General features: G+C 47.0%; 1 protein-coding gene across 1 annotated transcript in view; it reads right to left on the reverse strand.

Moving 5' to 3' along the window:
* MYO5B (myosin VB) overlaps positions 1-21279 on the reverse strand; it is a 284644-nt gene that overhangs the window by 67328 nt on the left and 196037 nt on the right. The window contains exons 13-17 of the mRNA XM_087819084.1: positions 20220-20342; positions 19384-19467; positions 12874-13029; positions 11905-12002; positions 6695-6781 (exon numbers count right to left, since the gene is read on the reverse strand). Coding sequence (XP_087675210.1) covers positions 6695-6781; positions 11905-12002; positions 12874-13029; positions 19384-19467; positions 20220-20342 — 548 coding nt within the window. The remainder of the gene's footprint in view (positions 1-6694; positions 6782-11904; positions 12003-12873; positions 13030-19383; positions 19468-20219; positions 20343-21279) is intronic.

The raw sequence follows: 21279 nt of genomic DNA on the forward strand, positions 1-21279 counted from the left end.
GTTCCCTCTGGAATAAAGTCCTGTTTGGGAAGAGTCCCAACCAGGTAAATTATCCCGGCTACATGTGTGGGAAAAGCCCGGGACCTGGGACTGGTCCTGGCAGGAAAAGGGGAGATGAGAGGCAGCAGCAAGGCTGATATGGGATGAGCCAGGGCAAGTGTTCAGCTGAGCCCGAAAGCCTGGAGGGATGCTTCCTCCAAAGGACTCCGCAGGCCCCAGGACAGCAAGAGGTACATACGGCTGCTGTGATGGTGGACAGACCCAGTGGGGTGGTGTTTAGGTTGCCTGAGTTCCCATCCAGAGCCCAACATTGGATGTAACCCTCTACCTGTGGGAACATTCTGCCTGAGACGTCCCAGTGCCCGAGTGTGGGCAGGTGGAGGGATCTGGCAGTGTGTTAGCACTTGCTGCCCCTCTGCTCTTGGGTAGGTCTCATGAGGCTACTGCTTGGATTAGACAAACTCCAAGAGTCCCTGCAGATTCAGGCAATCTCTCAGACAGTGTGTGTGACATCAGGCCACAAAGAAAAATCCCTGAAGATGGCAAGTCGGGTGCTCACAGGGCCCCTTAGAAAATGGTAAAGAATCCTTCAGGGCTTTTCAGGCCAGGATTAGGTGGGGCAGCCTACACTTTCAGGCACCCCACTGCCCAGTCACATTCAACTTGGGCCAAAGATTCTCAAAGATTTCCTTAGGTCACATCCACATGGGACGTAAGGCGCATGCTTTTCTTTTGGTTCAAGATGCTTCAGGAGCCTGTGAGCTGTGCAAAGATTTGAGGGATATGGGTCAAGCCTGAGGTGGGGTCCTGGCTTCTGAAATTGTTAACCCCTTCCAGGTGACTGTGATGAGCACCCTGTGCCAGACTCAAGTCCAAGGATATGAGCCCAGCTAGCAGGCAAAGGAGCAAGAACTAAAGGCCATAAGATCCTGAGATGAAGAATTACTGCACTCTGAGATAAGTTTAACATTATTCTTGCACTATGGGATTTTTAATAACCAGGCTAGGAACCATGGGCAAATGTAATCGTGATTCAACAGGAAAGCCAATCAGGCAGCTTCTCAGGCCTCTCTCCAGTGCTACAATCCTGTGCTACTTATTCCACATGGGGCTGGGGGCGGAAGGTGGGGAAGGAGTGGAAATCTCTTCAGAAAGCACCGCTGAGTTTGCTTTTTAATGTAAACAGGATGAGAAAGGAAGTGAAGAACTGAAGACTTAGAAAAAGGTGCTTTTAAAAAATATATAAACATTGCATATTCAAGCAGTCCCACATGAACACTGTTTTCAGTTGCTTCACAATTCATCCAGGACACAAAGCTGCTCTGAACCCCCAAAGAGGAGACAGATGACTGCGCAGGCACAAGACAGAGGGGGAGCCGGGAGCCGGCGATGGGCAGATGAGCGTCTCTCCCGGACAGAGCATTTATCATGGTGCTTTATGTACATGGTAATGAACATATTTCTTAGTGGCTGCTGCACCTTCCACATTGAATGATTCACTTTCATTTTAAATCAGACTCTCAGAGAGGCATATTCCTAGAGGGTAACAATAGACAGGTGCACTGAAATCCGAGGGCGAGAGAGGGAGACCAGCACCGCTGCAGGCTGCAGCTCTGCGTTCGTGCTCTCCGGCTTGGTAGACTTTGGGGGGCACTGAACATGCATTAATTTAAGAACAGGGCTAAGAGTTCTGTGCCCAGCCATCAGCAGGCTGCGTGCAGGAACTCTGCCTGACATCCCAGCTGGAAAGGGCTGCCCTCCGCCTGGGCTCCTGGGAAGAGCCCTGTGGACCCTTTCATCTCCCATCCTGTGATCCATGACTATGTGTTTCTTTCCTTTGCCATTTTTCTCTCTGCAAAGTGATATTTGTTCTTTGGCCACTTACATGGGAGAAACGTAGGAAAATGGTGGAAATTACAATTCACCTAATCGAAGAAGTCACTGAGGTTTCCTTTGGGAACAGCTGTGCAGAACTGTGTTGTCACTTGACAAGCGAATGCAAATGACATCACTGCCGTGCTGGGTCTTAGCTGCCATGGGGGTAACCCCCAACCGCTTCAGCCCCCTCTGGTCCAGGAAGTTCTCTCCAAGTCAGAGCAACAAATGCTCAAGTCTCTGCTCTAAGGGAGTACACATGGCATGTGTATTTCCTCCAACAGCTACCACCTTGAACCTCTTTGGCTTTATCTCCAGACACAGCAGACACACCAGTTTCCTGGATGAAGCAGTTAGGTAGCATTTTTTTTAAAAACCAGTGAGGTCACTGCAAAAACCAGTGTGGTTACCACGGTTGGCGGGTGCAGAAGGGCAGGCAATGTGCGGAGTCAGACAATTACAGGTGTGGTAGCTGCTCACAGCCTGTCCCCTCACCATTCATCTTCACAGATAAATGCCACCCAGGTGCTGTGGCTTGGCAGTGAGGAGGGGGTGAAAGGGGATTAGGGCCTAAATGAAATAATATGGGCGATTCAACTCCGTGTCAGTATTGACAGAAGTGCCACAAAACTATGGTGCCTCTTTCCAAAAGTTAACATTTCAAATGGCAGTTTGGGAAGGAAGTCTTCTCTTTGACCCTTTCGCAAAATCTGCTAAGAAAGTGAATGTGAGGAGGAGATGCAGTGTTCTGGATCTGAGCCGAAACAATTAAACCACAGCCTTGAGTAACATTTTCTGTGACGCCAGAAATAGTCTTTCCTTCCTTCCCTACCTACAGTTTCCACAATACCTGCAATTATAAAAACAAAAGGTACAGATGCCCTTGTAATTATCTGCTAGGAAGAAGCCGGAAATAATTAGGGAGGCAGGGAAAGACATCCATCAGCGTCCCTACATGAAGCCAGCAAGTTTGTGGGTACCTCGACTTTGCTGGCAACTCTGACCGCAGCCAGATGGAATGAACAGTCAGAGGAGCCATTATCTACATGGGCCTAAAGACCTGGATGGAATGTATTCTCTCGGCTGCCAAGCAAGAGGCCGTCCGATGAGGCAAAAAGCACACCTGGTCTCCCAGGATGCTATGACCGGAGGGCTGGACAGCAGGACTCGGCCTGAGATGGCAGAGCAGGCCTCCGCCCGAATCACTGGACAGGAAAAGCAAGCGTTGGCTCCTTCCATCCCTGGACATCACACTGCCCCTGGCTGCAGTATCCTCCCACTGTCCTGTCTCCCTGCTGTCCAAATCCTCCACACCCGTCAAGGCCCAGCTCAAACCTCACCTCCGCCATGAAGCCACAGCTCCTCCCAAACTTGCACCTGATTCATTAGATGTTGTTTTCTAACTGTTTCAGGCTTGTATCGCTTCTCCCAGACTGTGAGGTCCTGGTGGGTGGGGCCGTGACTTACATCCACCGGCACAGGGTTAATGCTTGATTCAGGATGAGACATGGAGTAGGCAAGAAAATCTGCTCAATTCTACATAAAGTTCATGTGGGAGCACAGAACTGAAACCCTCTCCCTGTTCTCCTCCACCCCCAAATCAGGTCATTCTGCACTGCGACAGAAGAGCCAGCAGGAATAAGGGTGACACACACTCTCACTCTGACTTCACAGAGAGGCTGCGAGCAAGCTCCGTGAGTGACTCTAGGTGGCCTCTGCCTGAGTTGGTCTATCGTTAACCGTGTCACCCACGGACAGGTAGCCTTTTCCCGACTTCTCCAAGAAGAGCGCTCCACACCCTCGGCAGGTCACTGGTCCCAGTATGAAACACTTCATCCTATTAGAAAGTGCTTAGAGAAGCGGGTGGCTCTTTGTGTAATGACACAGGTCCCCAAGGTTCCACCGCCTTAGAATATCATTGGTCACATGCTTCCCTTGCTGCTTTTACCCTGGCTTGATACAGTCCCAATGTGTGTGCCTCCCACCTACCAGGCCCACCATCAGCACCACTGAGATGCCACAGACAAAGATGACCTGGGTGTCTCTGCTCACCTCCAGGCCTCTGCCCTGTGCAGCACAAGTATGGCTGGGAGGACCTGTCATCCCTAAGTTTCCTACACAAGGACCCTCAACAGTTTAAGACACAGCACGATTTCACAAAAACGAAGCTAGAAATTTCTGGTATAGACATGTTCTACCCACATAATTATACCCGTAGGGATGCAGCTTCTTGCTCATATTTGAATGAGTAATAAACATTTTATTAAATGCTTAAACACCTGGCACTGCTGAGAACTGTAAATGCATTATCTCACTCATCACAACCACCTATGAAGGAAATATGCCCATCCTACTTCATGATAAGAGAACCTAGACTCAGAGAGGTTAATGTGCTCTCCTGAGGCCACCCAGACTAAAAGTATAAAGTTGACACCTGGAATCCAAGCCTGACACCAAAGCCCAGGGGTTGAGTCACCTGCTTCCTTTAGCTGTAGCCCAGGTCACAGTTCTACAATCTGGGCTTTTACTTACGAGTTGGAGAGAGCAGGGAGAAGCTTTACACCAGGCCTCAGGTTTGGGCTCAGCCCTGGGAGGCAGACCAAAGGACCCTGCCCTGCCCCTCACTCCTCTGATAAGCCTCTGCTTGGATGTCAATGCCTCACTGATGTGGGCAGTCAGATGTGTGGCAACAAACACCCAGCGGGGCAGAGGAAGAGTAGTTCTAGCCCTGACTCAACCACCAACTGGCTGGTGACCTTGAGCAGCTCATTCCTTCTCTGCATCTCATTTGGGATAATACATTTAAATCATGATGTGCCCATATCTCTAGACAAAGCTGATGCAAGGTCAGGCCACAGTGCCCTTTCTACCACAAATTGCCATCTTATATTTTCACCCCAAGTCATTCCATTAAAAAAACAAGATGTTAGTCACAACCCATTAAATTGATTTCCTGATCCACTCATGGGTTGTGATGAAGTTTTGAGAAACACTGGACTGAAGATGGTGAACTAAAGAAACCTTTTTGACAGCCCAACAGAGAGAAGAGCCAGGAGCAGGAGTGGAGCCCAGCTGCCCGTAGTGCACAGTTTGAAAACCGGGTGGCTCAGCAGCTCCCTAAAGTCCTTGTCTCATTCTTGAGTTGAATGAACTATGCCTGATCTAAACTGTGTGTGTGGAGCAGTCACTGAAAGGTAATCTAATTGGCCAGAATACAGTACTTTGTACTCAAAACTGAACTACTGCACCCGTGGCCTGAGCCCTAGTCCCTCCATCGAAAGGCTGATGCCCGATACTGCAGGGCAGCCAGGGAAGGAATGCAGAGCCTCCATCCAAGGACAGGCACGGCTCACCCCATTAATCGTGCAGCTGTCAGCGACTTGTGTTCAAACCCCAAGTTCAAAAAAGGAGATGGAGCCCCAGGACACTGCCTGTCTCTTTTCTAAGCAGGGAGGAATGTGGTTGAAGAGAAAGTAACAACAGTCTTCAGCTCTAGATAGAGCAGACTGTTCTGAACAATGCTTAAACCTGCTGGGTTCTGAAAAGCTGCCTGGATGTTGCACATTAGTAACAGTTCTTGTGCTTTCCAGGTCACATGCAAACTCCTAATTCCATCAGCAGCTTCCTTCCCAGGCCCACTGTTGAGGAACTACTGGTGGTGAAGTTGTTTCTGGGTAATTAACCACCACATACGAAATGGTTCCTCAATGGCAGTGGGAAAGCGCCAGGTGGAGATGGCAAGGAGGAGGGGAGGCTGGACTGCATCTCCTCCCCCCCACTTCTGACTCCCTCCACCTCCTGACACGCATAGTACTTCTCAGGACACAGGAAACCACCACAGGCTCCGGCCTGTGACACCGCTCTGCTCAGCTCCACTTCACAGCAGATGTGTGGCCTGTGTGTCACTGATACACAGTGTGATTTCACTAGAGCTAGCTGGTCACCATCCACCCCCCACCCCTATTCCAGGCACATGTCCACAGTCTTGGCATAGTGTCAACAGACACTGAATGGCTTAATGGCTTATCTAAATGCAAGTTGGATCACAACAGCTGTTCTTTAACTCAAACTGTATTTTCCACCATAGATTTGATTCTGTATTAAAAGGTGAAGGAGTTCACTGACAGATGAATGGATAAACAAAATATGGTCCATACATACAGTGAACTGTTATTCAGCCTTAAAAAGGAAGAACATTCTTTCACATGTTACAACATGGGTGAACCTTGAAGACATAGGTTAAGTGAAATAAGCCAGTCACAGGTACTGCATGCCTCCACTCATATGAAGTAGTCAGAGTCATCACAGAGACAGAAAGTGTCATGGAAGTTGTCAGGCATTAGGGGAGGGAGGATGGCAAGTTATTGTTTGATGGGTACAGAGTTTCAGTTTTGCAAGGTGAAAAGAGTTCTGCAAATATCGGATGGAGGTGACGGTTCCACGACAATACAAATGTACTAATGCCACTGAACTGTACACTTAAAAATGGCTAAGATGGTACATATTATGTGTACGAGCACAATAAAAAAAGGGGGGGGGAGGTAGAGGGGAGAAGGTGGGAGCTGAGTAAAGTAGAAATCCCCTTTGCAACTCTGGCTGGCTCACCACCCAGACCAATGCCAATTTGAAACTGGAAAAGTTGCCCCAGAGGAGGTCACTGGTGACTCCCGTACTTTTCAGACCAAACTGAAATACTTATTTCCGGCACCATCCTGCTAGGCCCTCAGTGCTTGGGAATGTCTTCGAGGATCTCTGTCTGGCTGACAATCCATAAGAGGGTTCCTGGGCTGCACCCAGGGCATGGCTGGTGGGCATGTACCTGGAAGGGTAGCCGGCTGCGCTGATTCGGATCGTCTCCAACACCCCGCATGCTCGGAGCTGCTGCACTGCTCTCTTCGGGTCAAAGCTGCAAAACCAAAAGACAAGCAATGAGTGGCCATCTGGCAGAGAGGAACCAGAACAGGAGAAGGAAAGACCACCTCTTCCTGTCTGAGTTACTGGTCATCCCGCACCACTGAGCATAGGTCAGGTGAAAAACACAGAGTAAAAGACACTGATCGGCAGGCACACGAGCCATTTCAGCATCTCAGCTCGGTGCACTTTTAGTCTCACTCAGGATACCCCTCTTCTTCTTTGCCTATTTGAATTCTGTCTATCCTCCAAGACTCATTCTTGCTTCCTCTCCAGAGCCTTCCTTTATTATTTTCATCCACAAGGGTACCTGTATTATCCAATGGCCAAAACATTTACCCTTGGCACCATAGGCATTATGTGGCTGAGGAGTTCAAAGGGTGAGTTTCAGGCACACCTGGACCAGAATGGGTGTACAGAGGCGTAACCTACAGGGTTGCATGCGATAAGTGTGGTTAAATTGCTAAAAGGAACCAGAGGAAAGACGTTGTGGCTGGCTGGGGTAATCAGGGAGTTTGTGGAGAAAGAATTAAGCTGAACTAGAATTAATTATGAGATATAATTTGATAAGACTATGGTCTCAATCAGATAGGATGAGAAATAAATGCTCCCTTTGTTCCTGGCTCTTCCACAGTTCAGCTACAGCCCCAGGCCAGGCCCTCCAGACTCAGACCCGGGTATCACAGGTCCTACTGGCTTCAGCACACACCTTGGCCGAGCAGTCGGGCCGCCTCCTTGCTCTGCTGGGTAAATGCAGGTGGAGGCTTCTTTACCTCTAGAATCCCAGCGGCCAGCTCCTCATCACACCCGTCGGCCATGCTCCCTGACAACCCCAGGTGTTCTCTTCCTGGGAGCGGTGCCCGCTCAGGATTCTGGAACCCTGCAGAAGTCACATCTCTCCATCAAGACTCCCTCTCGCCCTCCCGTCTCTGTGTGACCTGATCAGCGTCCTCTTGGAGCCCCACACACCAAGCTGGTCCCGTGGAAGGCATCTGGCAAAGGATTTTTGAACTCCGCTTGAACTTCTTCCCCACTTCTCGATGACCTCAACGCCACTTCCTTGCCCCCGTGGGGAGGGAAATGAGCAAGGGTAAAGGAGAGAACTGGCCTTAGCTCTGCTAGTGTCCCTCTGCGCAAAAGACACTCTCTGTAACTAGGTTTCCTCATTTATTCAATGGGAGCTGAGAAGATTTGCCCAAGTATAATTCAATGGTTTGCTGTAATGATCAAGTGATGTAAATGAGAGGAATGCCGTTAGAAAAATGGAGACACTATACAAAGATGCTGTCATCATCTCTTCCTGTTCACGCACCCCCAGGGACCGTGTAAAGACAGCCAAGCTTCTGCATTTTAATTTAATCTTCCCAACACTAAGGTAAACTCACTGTCAAATGCATCTGGCAATCTGTCACCGGGTAATGGAGTGAAAACCAGCCCCTCCACCTAGTAAATTTTGGAGGACTAGGGTGTGCTCAAGCAACACCTAAGTCTGGACTGAAAAGCTACCTAAGATATAGAGGGTCAAACTGTTGAAGCGCAGGGTTACACTCTGTCCTCTCAATAAAATGTGCAGGTTCAGCAGGGCCAAAAGCTTGCTGGATGCAGAGACTCCCAGTGTTAGATTGGGCTCTGCCTCGGCAGTCATGCGCCACTTAATTGATTTTTGCACAAGCTGCAAGCTCCCCACCCACCTCACCGGGCTCTGCAGCATTCCGCAGTCACACTGCAGGACCCTGAGACTCTAGGACTGCTTGCCTGAGAGCAGGGGGATGGCCTTCGGGAGACCTGGCCAGCTCCTCTGATGAGCCATCCCAGATCGCCACGCTTGCTCCAGGCCACCTCCTCCCTGGACACTTATCCCATTCTCTCACCTCTCCGCTCCTGCACTTTTAGAGACAGTCACTTCTATGTCATCGCCAGTTATTTGTGACTGGCAACTCCTTAAGGATAAGGGACATCTCTTATTCATTGTCATTCCACCTGTCCTGGCCCAGTACCCAGTGAGCAGTAGGTATGATAGATGGATAGATGTTTGCTTGTTTTTAAATAAAGGAAGAAGCAGAGGGAAAAAGACCTGTATACAAGAGATGCTATCAAAGCATTTAGTGTAGGACACAGTTCCTCCACTGGGGGTGATCATGTCCTCCAACATTTGGCAAAGTCTTAAAATGTTATTTGTCACAATGGTGGGGGTGTTACTAGCATTGAATGGATAGAGGCCAGGGATGCTAAGCTTCCTATAGCACACAAGACAACCCCACAACAAAGAATTACCTGGCCCCAAATGTAAACAGTGCCAAGGCTGAGAAAGTCCGGATGTATGGGATGGGAGGAGGGACACGGCATTTTCCTTCTAGGATAATGTCAATAACATTATATTTTAATCATATAAATTCTCTCCTTGAATTTATTCATAATCATTTCATAACCACAAGTAACAGATGAAGAAATGAGACGGAGTAAAGGACTAGCTTGAGGTTAACCAAACAATTGGTGGCAGAGCCCGGACTAGAATCCAGGTTTTCTGAGTTGGTTCAGCATTCTTCCCTCTTTCTTTACTGGGAGGAAGACTTTTTTGGTGCTAAAGGCAAAGGAAGGTCTTAGAAAATGGGATATTAGGACTGAAAAGTCGCTTTCAAAGTCCCCAACATCTTCTCTCATTTGGAAGGGGGGGCCCAGCAAGAGAAAAGCTCCTGGCAGGCGCCAGGTTCTGAGGAATGAACCGCCCAAGGTCACAGCTGGTTGGGGCCCAAGCTGGTGCCCAGCCTCCTCTCTTCCCTCCTGCTCCTGCCCTTCACACATAATCTAAGTCTTTTACACAAGCTGCTCTTCTAACCGCCTCTTTTCTTCCACAGTCAGCTGGTAAACAGATGCCACCAGGGATGGGGGTGGAGGGATCCTGAGTGTGTCTCAGAAATTTGGAGGAAGGGAAAAGAGTAAACAGTCGGCACGCTTCACAGAAGGCTGATTCAATATTGTCCTCTTAGCCTTTTCCAGCACAAGACCCATCCGAGCGCAAGTCAAGCTTCATCAAATGACAGGAACGGCAACGGCAGCTCAGTTATTCATTCTGAGAGTCAGAGTTGCCAAAATAAATTATTTCACAGAGCAAAATTATACTAGGACCAAAAAGGAAATCAGAAAGATGGGAAGAAAATGCTTAAAAAGCTTTAAATAGATCTCTTTCTGGCCCGAGGAAATAGCATGTGTGGAGGCTCCGGGTAGTGGAAGAAGAGGCTGTAGACCATTCTAAAGGCTTCGGGAAGTAGTCCAGGCAAGAAATGAGGAGAGTCTGAAACAAGGTGATAATGGAAGGAAGACAAAAGGGAGACCAGTGTGAGGAATTTTTGACTCCATGGGATTCTGACAATGATTAGACTCGGGACTACGCTGTCCGATATGGTAGCCACCAGCTGCCTATGAGTGTGTGAGTGTTGACACTGAGAATTCAGTTTCTCAGTCACACTAGCCACATGCTAAGCACTCAATAGCCACATGTGACCAGTGGCTATCACGTTGGACAATGCAGATTATAGGACAGCCCCATCATCATAGAAAGTTCTACTGGACGGCACTGGTCCAGAGTGATTCTCGGGTTTCTAGTTTGGAAGGCTCTTTGGTGGGTAGGCGAGATGTCAGAAAATGGTTATGCCATTCACTCCAACAGAGACCATATAAAGAGGAACCTGGTGGGGGAAAAAAGAGGAGTCTGGTATCAGACAGGTTGAAAGGGAGGTAGGCCTGGAGAAACAATGGTCAGGAATTTGGTAGAAGCCAGAGATAGACAGAAATATTTAAGTATCCTGGCTCTACAGATTTGGGTAGAATCAACCATGTGAGAATGGACAGAATCGGAAAAAAATTTTCAAGGTAGGCATAGAGGCAGGATTTGGATGGGAGTAGGCTGAGGAGTGAGGGAAGGAGAGCAGGCGTGGATGACTCTGGAAGCTCAGAGGTAGAGCAGATGTGAGGAACAGGACCACCTGAGTGTGTATTGATACCATTGCAATTAACCTAGTTATTTATTTGTTAACAGGAAAGGGGCAAAGGGAAGGCCAGATAATATGGGCATGCCATTTGTGCCAGGAAACTGCAGCTTAAAACTCTTCAGGTCTGTTCCCCACAGATCCTGGGGGAAGGGACTGGACAAAGGAAGAATAGACGCATGCCCAGTAAAGTCTAAATGACATGGGCTTGCCTGTCACTCATACCTGGGAACAGGGCATTGGTCAGAATAGGCATGTAGGCATGGCCACTACAAGCAGGGGAAGATTTGATATCTAAGTTCCTAAACAAAGGGGCTCTCTTGCTCTTGCTCTCTTACTCTTGCTTGCCCCCTTGCTGCTGCACCTAACTCCTGGCTTGCGGGGTTCTCACCCACATGGTTCACAGTCACGCGGACCCCACAAACAATGGACTGATGGACTGGAATTAGCCTGATGCTGTGCCAGACTCAACTCCTCCATGGAACGGAAACTCTAGACACTGGCTTTGCTTCTAGCTCTACTGAAGCCCCAGCTATACCATTTCCAGGACTGGTTTAAGGGAAATGGGACTTTGGAAACCAAGGGATATAATTCCACACAAATAAAGCCTTCTACCACATGACATCCTCCTGTGGGGGCCTCTGGAAATTCTTGTTCCAGCGACACCACAAGAACCCCACTCTCACCAGGTCAGGTTGCCTCAATGCAAGAAGCCTTCCCTGACTACTCCAGTGAACCTCCAGTGTCTGAAATGAACATCTGCTGTGAGACACAATCTGGTTGGCACTTAGTGGCACACTTTTACATGGGTACCTACTGGATTCAAGTACACACCCTCCTCAACACCACCGTAAATCACATGGGATGGGGGAACTATATCTTCTCATTTCCTTGAATCCTCCTGTGCAGCAGACAGGTGACCTTGGTAAATGTCTGTGGGCCTGTATTCAGCATATAAGCCATTTGGGGAGTGTCAGATCAACCATTCACCCCACTGAAGACTGCAGCCCCCTGTGAGGCTGTGCCTGCCCACTCCCTGAATGCCTAAGGGAGCATGAAGAGGCTGGGCTGGATGGGCTTGACTGGCCCAACTCCGAACGCGAGGAGCCGGGCTGATGCCTGGTACACTTACTGGAAGGGGAGTTTCTCGTCGTTGGGCTTGATACATCGGACATAGTGTGGCGTGGTGGCATTCAGCGTCTCCATGAGCAGGTGTAGGGAGGTGCGGAACTGGGGAGACAAAAGTCAGTGCCTGGTTATTTATCTTTAACATAAGGAAAGCCCACACTAGTAGTTGTGACTATTACTATTTTGATTATTACTGCTAACTCGGAAGGACAGGAAGAAACTCAGAGACCTGGGGTCTGATTCTAGCTCTGACACTCCTACCTGGGGTTGACTAAAATCAAGTCCCTCCTATATTCTGGTCTCAGGGCTCCTGAAAAGAACAAATGGGGAGAGGCCACGCCCTAACATGACTAACTCTGTCATGGATCAAAGGAGATGAAAGGCGACCACCTGCTATGAGAGATGATCACTGTGCCTGGAGGCCTCTTACCTCTAAACCTGCATCCTGGGGCCTGCACATTTGGTGCCCAGGTATCCTGGGAATTACTGCAGTTATATGAAATGTGCAGAATAGGCAAATCCAGTGAAAGAGGAAGGTTAGTGCTACACTAACCTTGGCAGGCACACTTACCTCTTCTCTTGGGAGACACACTGGACATAACATCCCATGAAGACCCAAAGCGGGAGAGGTTGTTTTCAGTTTTCTGGTTCCCAGGCTTCTTTAATCCTCTCCACAACCTGCCCCTCCCACTAGGCATCTTAGGTGCTATAACGTGGCCCCACCACACGGAATAAATTCACTGTCTGGGGCTACAGTCACCCCTTTCCCTCTCCTGCTTGTTCCCTCTAGAGAAGGTCCCCAGTTTCCTTCTTCAAACAGCACAGAAAGACTGAGCTGAGCTGGGTGGCCACGGCTAGGATGCTGAGGCCACCTTAGCCTCCCTCTGATTCCGCAGCCATCCTTCATCTATGGAGGCCAGCCCAGCACATGTGCCACTGCCCACAGCTTCCTGCCACAAGCTGTGGGGCTGACCTGGTGGCCCACGGTTTTCTTGTGCTCCTTGTTGCAGGCTTTCAGTTGGGGTCTGGCAGAGCGAACATTGATCTTTGATGATGAGCCCTTTGCAGATGTGGTGGAGGCAGGAACAGAGTCCTTGTCATCATGAAACAAGTCAGCCACTAGTGGGAACTAGAAACAAACACAGGAAGAATATTGAAAACAAGATCTCTTGGACTTTAACTTGAACTTTGCTTAAACTCTTTCAAAGTAGCTTTCCAATATATACCCTAGAGGAGTGAAAACATGTCAAAACTTCTACACCAATGTTCACAGCAGCCAGCCACAAAGTGGAAACAGGTCACATGCCCATCAACCGAGAAATGGATAAACAGAATTTGGTATGTCCATACAGTGAACTATTACTCATCAGTATAAAGGAGTGAAGTTCTGATACATGCTACAATATTATTGGATCTTGTAAAGTTATTTAATTTCCCTGACCCTAATTTAGTCATCAGCATAAAGGCTTGAGAGAGAGGGACAGACTGGGTCCGAGGGGACAGTGCCACTGAGATGACCTCAGAGAGGGAGAGCGGGCTTTCTTGCTGCCTGTTGGCCTGAGTGAACAGGAGCATGGAACTGCAGATGGTAGTGGCATGTTTGTGACAATGACGTTATTAGCCTGACTGAAGGGAGAAAACCTCTTGAGATTTGTCCATGAGCTGGGACATTCTGGAGAATTTGTAGTTTAGTAGTTTAAAAGCTATGCTTGTTGCAGGTCCCTGCTACTGAGACTGCATTTGAAATGGCAGGATCTCTGGGATGGAGAGAAGTTTGTTGGGACATTAACACTGGGAAGGAGGGGCAGGATACACATTCTACTCAGAATTTGTTTTATAAACTCAGTGAATATACAAAGACATCTAGTTTGACCTTAGGCTGTAGGCAATAGTAAAAGACCCGGCAAGAAACAGCAATTACTGCACCATCCACCCCATCCACCCACCTGGATAAGGGGCTAGACCAGACAGGCCCCTGAGGGTTCCAACTATAAATAAACCTCCAGCCTCAATGAAAAGTAGTCACCAAAGCTCTTGCTTGACTAAGGATTCATGCAAAAGAACACACTTGTGAGTAAGGAAGAGGAGTTGTTTTTTCTTTAATTGACTAACTGTACTTAAGCTTTTGGAGAGCTATAGCAAAGCCTGTTTATAAGCTCACTAACCAGGAATGGAATTGTTATAATTCTTATCAGGCCATAAAAAACAGCATCCACCTGGGCCTTTTAAAAAATTTCCTCCCTTCAATCTTGGAAACACTCAGAAAATACCTTCAAACAAACCCAGCACTTCTCTAATACTGTTTGTCACTTATTTTCGTGTTCACAGGTACTAGCTTTGGTGTTCTCTGCTATTCAAGTTTATATATAGACTTTAAAAGCCTGAGGCACATCTATTTGAAAGGGATTAAAAGTATGAAAACACTTTCTAAAGGCCATTTGACAGTTTAAGAAAATTGTCAATTATAGCTATTTACAGTTATTTACATAACTGTTACCTTGGAAATCATGCCTCTTCACTTCTGTTTATAAGAACATAAAACATACTCTTTTTTTTTTCAGAGTTGATTTTTTTTTTTTTCAATATATCTTTATTGATCTCAGAGAGAGGAAAGGAGAGGGAGATAGAAACATCAATGATGAGAGAGTCTTAACTGATCAGCTGCCTCCAACTGGGGATGGAGCCCACAACCCGGGCATGTGACCTGACCAGTCTCCCGGATCCTAGGTCTACACTCAACTGCTGGGCCACGCCCGGCCGGGCATAAAACATATTCTTATAAACAGACATATGAAACTAAAATAAGACACTATAATAACCCTTTGATTGGGATCTCTCACCTAGAATCTTATCTTTAAAAACTCAATATGCATAGTAAATAAATTTTCTTTTCAATCAGTTCTTTTACATGGTACCCCTTTGGGAATAAAAACCTACAACTTTTAAGAAAGAAATATTTTTGTGTAAAAGAGTTTTGAATGGGCTTTGGAGAAAAAGTCTTGGTATTTCATCTTCCTATACTGGAAAGGGAATGATATTATTTTATGTACGAAAATGTTTTCTCTACATAATGACCTGTTTATTCTAAATATTGGTAGAAGCTTTTCAACTACCAGCACAAACTGATTTTATTTTACTTTTTAAAATTATTATTTTTTAGAGAGAGAGAGAAGCATCAATTTGTTTCACTTATTTATGCATTCATTGGTTGCTTCTTGTCTGTCCCCTGACTGGGTACTGAACACGAAACCTTGGTGTTCAGGGACGACACTCTAACCAACTGAGCTACTCCACCACGCACAAACTGATTTTAAAGAGGAAGCAAATTAAACCAAATTAAAAAAAAATTTATAACCCTTTAAAAGCAAGTGTTTTATAGTATGTTGATTATATCTCCATAAAGCCATTATATAAAAAATAAATTTAAAAAATAGAAAATAATAAAAAATAATTTTTTTTAAAAAAGCAAGCATATTTGCTCAAAATGGAATGTGTGTGGCACCTGTAAGGAACCTACCAGTATAGAAAGAAACAGATTTTCATCCCTTGATGAACTGAAGTCAACCACATTTGGGCCTTGTCTGAGCTACATCACTGTGACTCTTGGACCATAGGGATTGTCAGGGCCAATACGGTTTACCTGGCCTCTGGATCATATTGGTCTCAAGATCTCTTCTGCTGAGATGGAAGTGAGAGATGGCATCAGGACTATGTGCCCAGGAGCACTGCCCAGGACGGCCCTTGTTACCTGGCACTTACTGGCATATACTTGACCAGCTGCTCATCCCTCTGACCTACACTCAGTGCTGCCCTGGAATCAGAAATCTTCAGAGGAAAAATATTCTATGTTTGAGATTTTATTTTTCAGACTGGTAAGATATTGCTTTTTATAATAAACCAAAACTGGGAGGGAAAAACCTCCATTTCCTAATATCTAAAACAAATCAGTTTGTTAATAAAGAAGTCATGTTTTAAAGAGGCATTTCTTTAGTTAAGTATTTATGGCTCTCTGATACCCAAGAAAGCAATTAGCTACATTATAACCTCTTAGGCAGGGCAACAAGCTTTACTAATTATATTCTCATTAACATGGTTTTATTTCACTGCTCTTGGTGGGAGTTCTTCCAACATCTTTGGCTGGTAGGGTACATGAGAGTCTTTTACCCACAGTGCTTAATTCTGCAAAATGATTTGTTAATTTCTTATCAGGGGTGCTGCACAAAAGAGAGAAGTTACTAGGTATCCCATAAAGTAAAAATACTGTAAGTAAAACTATGAATTTACATACAGGATTTGTGATTTATCTCTGCTTAGTGAGACAAGAATGAATAAAAAATTGGGCATTGCCCAGGCAGTGTGGCTCAGTGGTTGAGCACTGACCTATGGTCCAGAAGATTGTGGTTCGATTCCCAGTCAGGGCACATGCCTGGGTTTCAGGCTCAATCCCCAGTAGGGGGCATGCAGGAGGCAGTCATTCATCATTGATGTTTCTCTCTCTCTCTCTCTCTCCCCCTCTCCCTTCCTCTCTCTGAACTCAATAAAGATATATTTAAAAAAATAAAAGTAAATTAGGCGTTAATTCTTTGCCATCAGGCCTTATATCTTTCTAGGTCTTTATTTTTCTCTCTATAACATGGAGTGAGAAATATAAACCTCATAGGACTGCTGTAAAAACGAGAAATTTTAAAGAAAATAGAAGCTCAGTAATCAATGAGCTTTAAAAACGCTACAATGACAGATGCTGCCAGACACGTCCATCTGTCCAAATGATTAAAAACACTTCACATCGCTCTCTGTTTTTTAGCTGCAGACTGTGGAGGGGCCACTGGCCGGGTTATAGTAACCTAGAGTTGATCTTGGCTTTCTGTCTTCTGGGAAGTCAGCAACGGGCTGGAATGGTTTGAAAGGAGAGTTCGCCTCTCCCTGCTGGGGTGTAACAGGCCTAGAAGCCCCTCCTGGTTAACCTCTGAGTGCTGTTGGTCACTATTACAGCACCTCCGAGGGAGGCATGACAGAAAGGTCACTGGTTCTTAGAAATATTAGTTGGAGAAGGGGAAAGTGAGAGTTGTGGCCAGAGGGGGAGAAGAGAGTGGGTTACCCTTGAAGAGCGGATCACAGACCCGCTTTTCCCATTTCGTAATATCGATAAACTTTTGAAGTGCATACGCTTTGAACCATCAATTCCACTTCTAAAAATTTACCTGACAGATATAATTGTACAAGGAAGCAAAAATACATGCAAAGGGCATTCACTGCAGCATTACCTGAATTCGCAAAATACAAGCTGCTGTTTAAAGAATGAAGTAGACAGATATGTGCTCATGTGGAAAGATGGCCAAGATTCATGGTAAGTGAAAAATTAGAGAGGACCATGTGTAATGCAATTCATTTCAATCTTAAAAAGATTTACCAATATGTTTGTATATGCAGAATGGGAATTTGTGGGCCTTTATTTAATTTCTAATAAAAATCCAGCAACCTCAATCTAAAATGATGTCCCCATATAAAAAAGTGTTGAGAGAACAGGCCTGAGACTATCCTTAGAAAGGCCTGCTTACAGCCTTGACTTGGCTGGTATCTGGGAACGTGGATTTCAGGAGGGCTTCCACCAAGCCCCTGATAACAGCTCACTGAGCCTAAATTGTTTATGCAAACGGTATGGTTTATGCCGAACACCTGCTCTCCTCTGGGAATCTGGAATTTTGGCACATGCCAGGCAGAGGGCACCTACATACCTGACTCCCCATTAACACCCTGAATACCCAGGCTCAGGTGAGCTGTCTGGTAGACATTTCATATGTATTGTCTCAACTTACTGCTGTGGGAATTAAGCACATTCTATGCGACTCCACGGGGAGAGGACCCAGAAGCTCGCATGGTCGCCCCTGGACTGTATCTGTGCACGGTCTCCCTTTGCTCATTTGCTTTGTATCCTTTCACTGTGACAAATCACGACCAGGAGTAAACCATGTGCTGAGTTCTGTGAGTCCTCCTAGCAAACAACTGGCCCTGGGGTGACTTGGGGACACTCAACAAACCCCAATTATTCTTTTCCATAGCAACTTCTTGACCTTCACAGCATTACCAAAATTACTAAACTATACATGTTTTTCACTAGGCTGTAAGCTCCATGGGGTTAACCATATGTATTGTTATCACTACATACCACACAAATACCAACAGAATTAAAAATAAGGAAAAAAACCTCAGTTATTAATAAAAGATGATCTGTCAGGTTCCTTTTTTGATCCTGGAATCCCTAAGACACACTCAAGACAAAGCCAAACTCCACATTTAATGGAAAGTATCCAGCTCTCCCCACCACTGATTTGTGCTCCTCCCGGAAAGAACCTTGTAATAAGATGTCAAGTTTGTCAGCCCTCTGAGGCCACTGTGAGACTAACAGGAAGGTCACAGGCCTCTAAGCTTCTACGAAACGCACAACGAGGCAAAGTGCTGCTAGCGCTCAAACCGTCTGCTTCTACACCTGTGGCTCCTCTCCTGTCCCCACCACCACCACCAGCCTTGTAAAGAATGAAATAAGTCATAATAACCACCATGGGCCAGAGGGCTTGGCAGGCTGTGAGGCTAATCTTGTGCTGAACTCCAAAACAATATTTACATTTCCCCAAAGCAAATTTGTCTCTGTAAAAACAAAATCCCCGATCTTCCAGATATCCGGAGATGACACCGGGCAGGGGTCTGTCCTTGGCCACCCACACTCTGGTACTAATTCAAATCCTCTCTAGACCCCTTGCCTTGGAGTCACGTGATTTAATGGGGTTTTACTTGCCTTTATGTTCTTGGGTCCATTTTGCTGGGTGCATTTCCTCCATTCTATTGTCTCACCCTATTGCATTCATCTAAGACTTACCCCGATGAGAAATTAATCTGCCATTTCTAATGTTATCAGGCCCCTTCAGTGAGTTCAGTATCACGTGGTCTGAGAGAAAGCCTCCTCAATCTGGGAGAGCCCTCTCCTGGGCTTCCTCCAAAGGGCTCAAGCCAGAACAGCAGCCACATCACGGCACCACCGGCTGGGACGGCGGCACCCACACTCCTGCCTGGCGGCAGGACCCTCCCCACGCTGCTTCCTTCCAGTTCCTGTGTGTGTGTTTATCTGGAACGTAAGCACCTGCAGGGAGGGTCTGTCTCACTCGTCTCTGTACGACGCCAGGTGTTCTTAGCGCACTGCCTCACAAGGCAGGTGCTTAATACATATTTGCTCACATGAATCGGTGCCTGGTTTCCTCGGCCTGTAGAATGGACATGGTATTTGCTATCTCTTGTTACAATCGTGAGAAGAAAAGAAATTCTGGAGATAATAGAAAGTAACATTTAAGATAGTAGATTTAAGTGTCCCTTAAATCCTGCCTCCTATCCCATGTAAGTGTCTGCTTACAGGCTGAATAAGTGCATTAGAAACGAAATGCTCTGGCTGTGGACACTCTTGCTCTCCTTCCCTGCTTCTCCTGCTCTTTACCTTGCTGGCCTTCAGGATGTTGATCTGCTCCTCATACACCGTGTCTCTGTTTTTCTCCAGGAAACCATCTGAAAGGTACTCCACCTGGGCCACAGGGGGAGACAGACAGGAGTCAGTGCTTGGGCCTGACCAGCTTCCTTGAGTGGTCTCATCTCATCCACACAGTGTTTTCTAAAAAGCAGTGGAAGTGGGAACCCCATGGATGCTCCCGTTGAAAATGCAAACCCAAGACATGGCCGGGATTTACACAGAGGGAACTGGGTATTCATTTTGTGGGAAAACAAATGGTTTTCAAAAGGAGGTCCCTTTACTAAAAGGGTTCCATCGGGGGTGTAAATGTAGCTGTCGGCCACACTCCAGACCCACCGGATTAGCACTTGCATTTTAACGAGATCGCAGGTGACTCTGGTGCACATGGAACTTGAGAAGCACTGGGTTAGTGCATATGGAACAGAAATCTACAGAGAAAAATTCTTAGCATCCACTAGCTCCTGGGAATGGAGCCACCCAAAGAGAGCACCCCTCTGTCTCCCTTTTTGTTGTTCTCTCTCAGGCTCCAGGAGTGTAGACTCCGACTCTGTTATAGCCGCTATAGTCCCAGGAAAGAGACCCTCAACAAATGCTTGTCAGGCATATAACGGAAACCACGACTGCCCCCTGGGGTGCTGCCGTGTAGTGACTGGTTGGTGCACACAGAGATGGAGTGGGGAGGGAATAAAGGGTGCGGGGGACCCTACCTAAGAGACTTAAGGTTGTGTGTAACCTCACAGCCCAGAAACCCCTAGTCCAGCGAGGGCGAGGCTCACAGAGCCCAGAGCCCACGGGGGGCAACCCACCTTGTCGGCGAAGTGCACCACAATGAAGGCCGTGTTGGACATGCGGGGTTTCTGGAAGTGCTGGCTGCCGGAGTGCCGGTCATACAGCTTCTGAGCCCAGTTCTGGTCAGTGCCTTTAGGGACCTGCAGAAACACAAAACCAGCTGCTTTGTGAAGAGGAAAGGCGGAGCCAGGAGCTGAGGCAGGGGGATGGAATCTGCCAGGAAGTTGACTTCATGACCTTACGTGGATGTGGAAAATAGCATTCAACTGTGGACACGTATGTTCTCAGCTTGCCGTGTGGGTGGCCCCCTGCTGTCTATAAGAGCGTGCTGAGCCTGAAAGAACCTGCTGGTTTGTAGCTGCTGGAAGGGCTAGAAGAAGGTAAAGGTGGAGGCCAAGCTCACGGAGCAGAGTCACAACTCATGGAATACACCTGAAGAGGTTCCCTCCCTCCGGTCAGGTCAGTAACCTCAGTGTCACAAACATGCAGTGACCATCCGCAGCGCCACACTCCTGCTTACTCAGGCCAGCGGGCAGCGGGAAAGCCCACTCTCCCTCTCTAAGCTCATCTCTGGGCCTCTGCCCAGGTCAGCTCGCCTGTCCTTCTCTCTGAAGCCTTTCCTGACACTCAATCTCACTCTGGAATTCCTCCCAATTAAGTTGCTCATCGCTGATTTTTGTATATTGTCTTGTCACTACAAACCGTAAGCTTGTTGGGTTCAAGGACTAGGTCTTACTATTATTTTCCTGCCCCTCAAAGAACTGAAATTGGGTTCCAGCCACACATTGGGTACTAAGTACCTAGTGATTAAGCTATGTGGTACAGATCTCTGCCTCCCCCGAATTTAAATTTAGATGTAGAGGTTCCACTATATTAAGAATTCTGCTCCTTTCCATATCTTTAGAGATGGCTTCAAAAGTGAAACAGCATCTTGCTCTGCAGAAAATACAACAGAGTCACTGTTCTGATGAGAAGCGCTCCTCCTCTGTCACCCTTGAACACCCCTGCACACACCCAGGCCTCAGGTATGGGTCACCTGCAGACCTGCCTTTCATTAGTTTAGATTGTCCATTTGGA

Source organism: Miniopterus natalensis, chromosome 7 (genome assembly GCF_054644295.1).
Source record: "Miniopterus natalensis isolate mMinNat1 chromosome 7, mMinNat1.hap1, whole genome shotgun sequence".
Lineage (NCBI taxonomy): Eukaryota > Metazoa > Chordata > Mammalia > Chiroptera > Miniopteridae > Miniopterus > Miniopterus natalensis.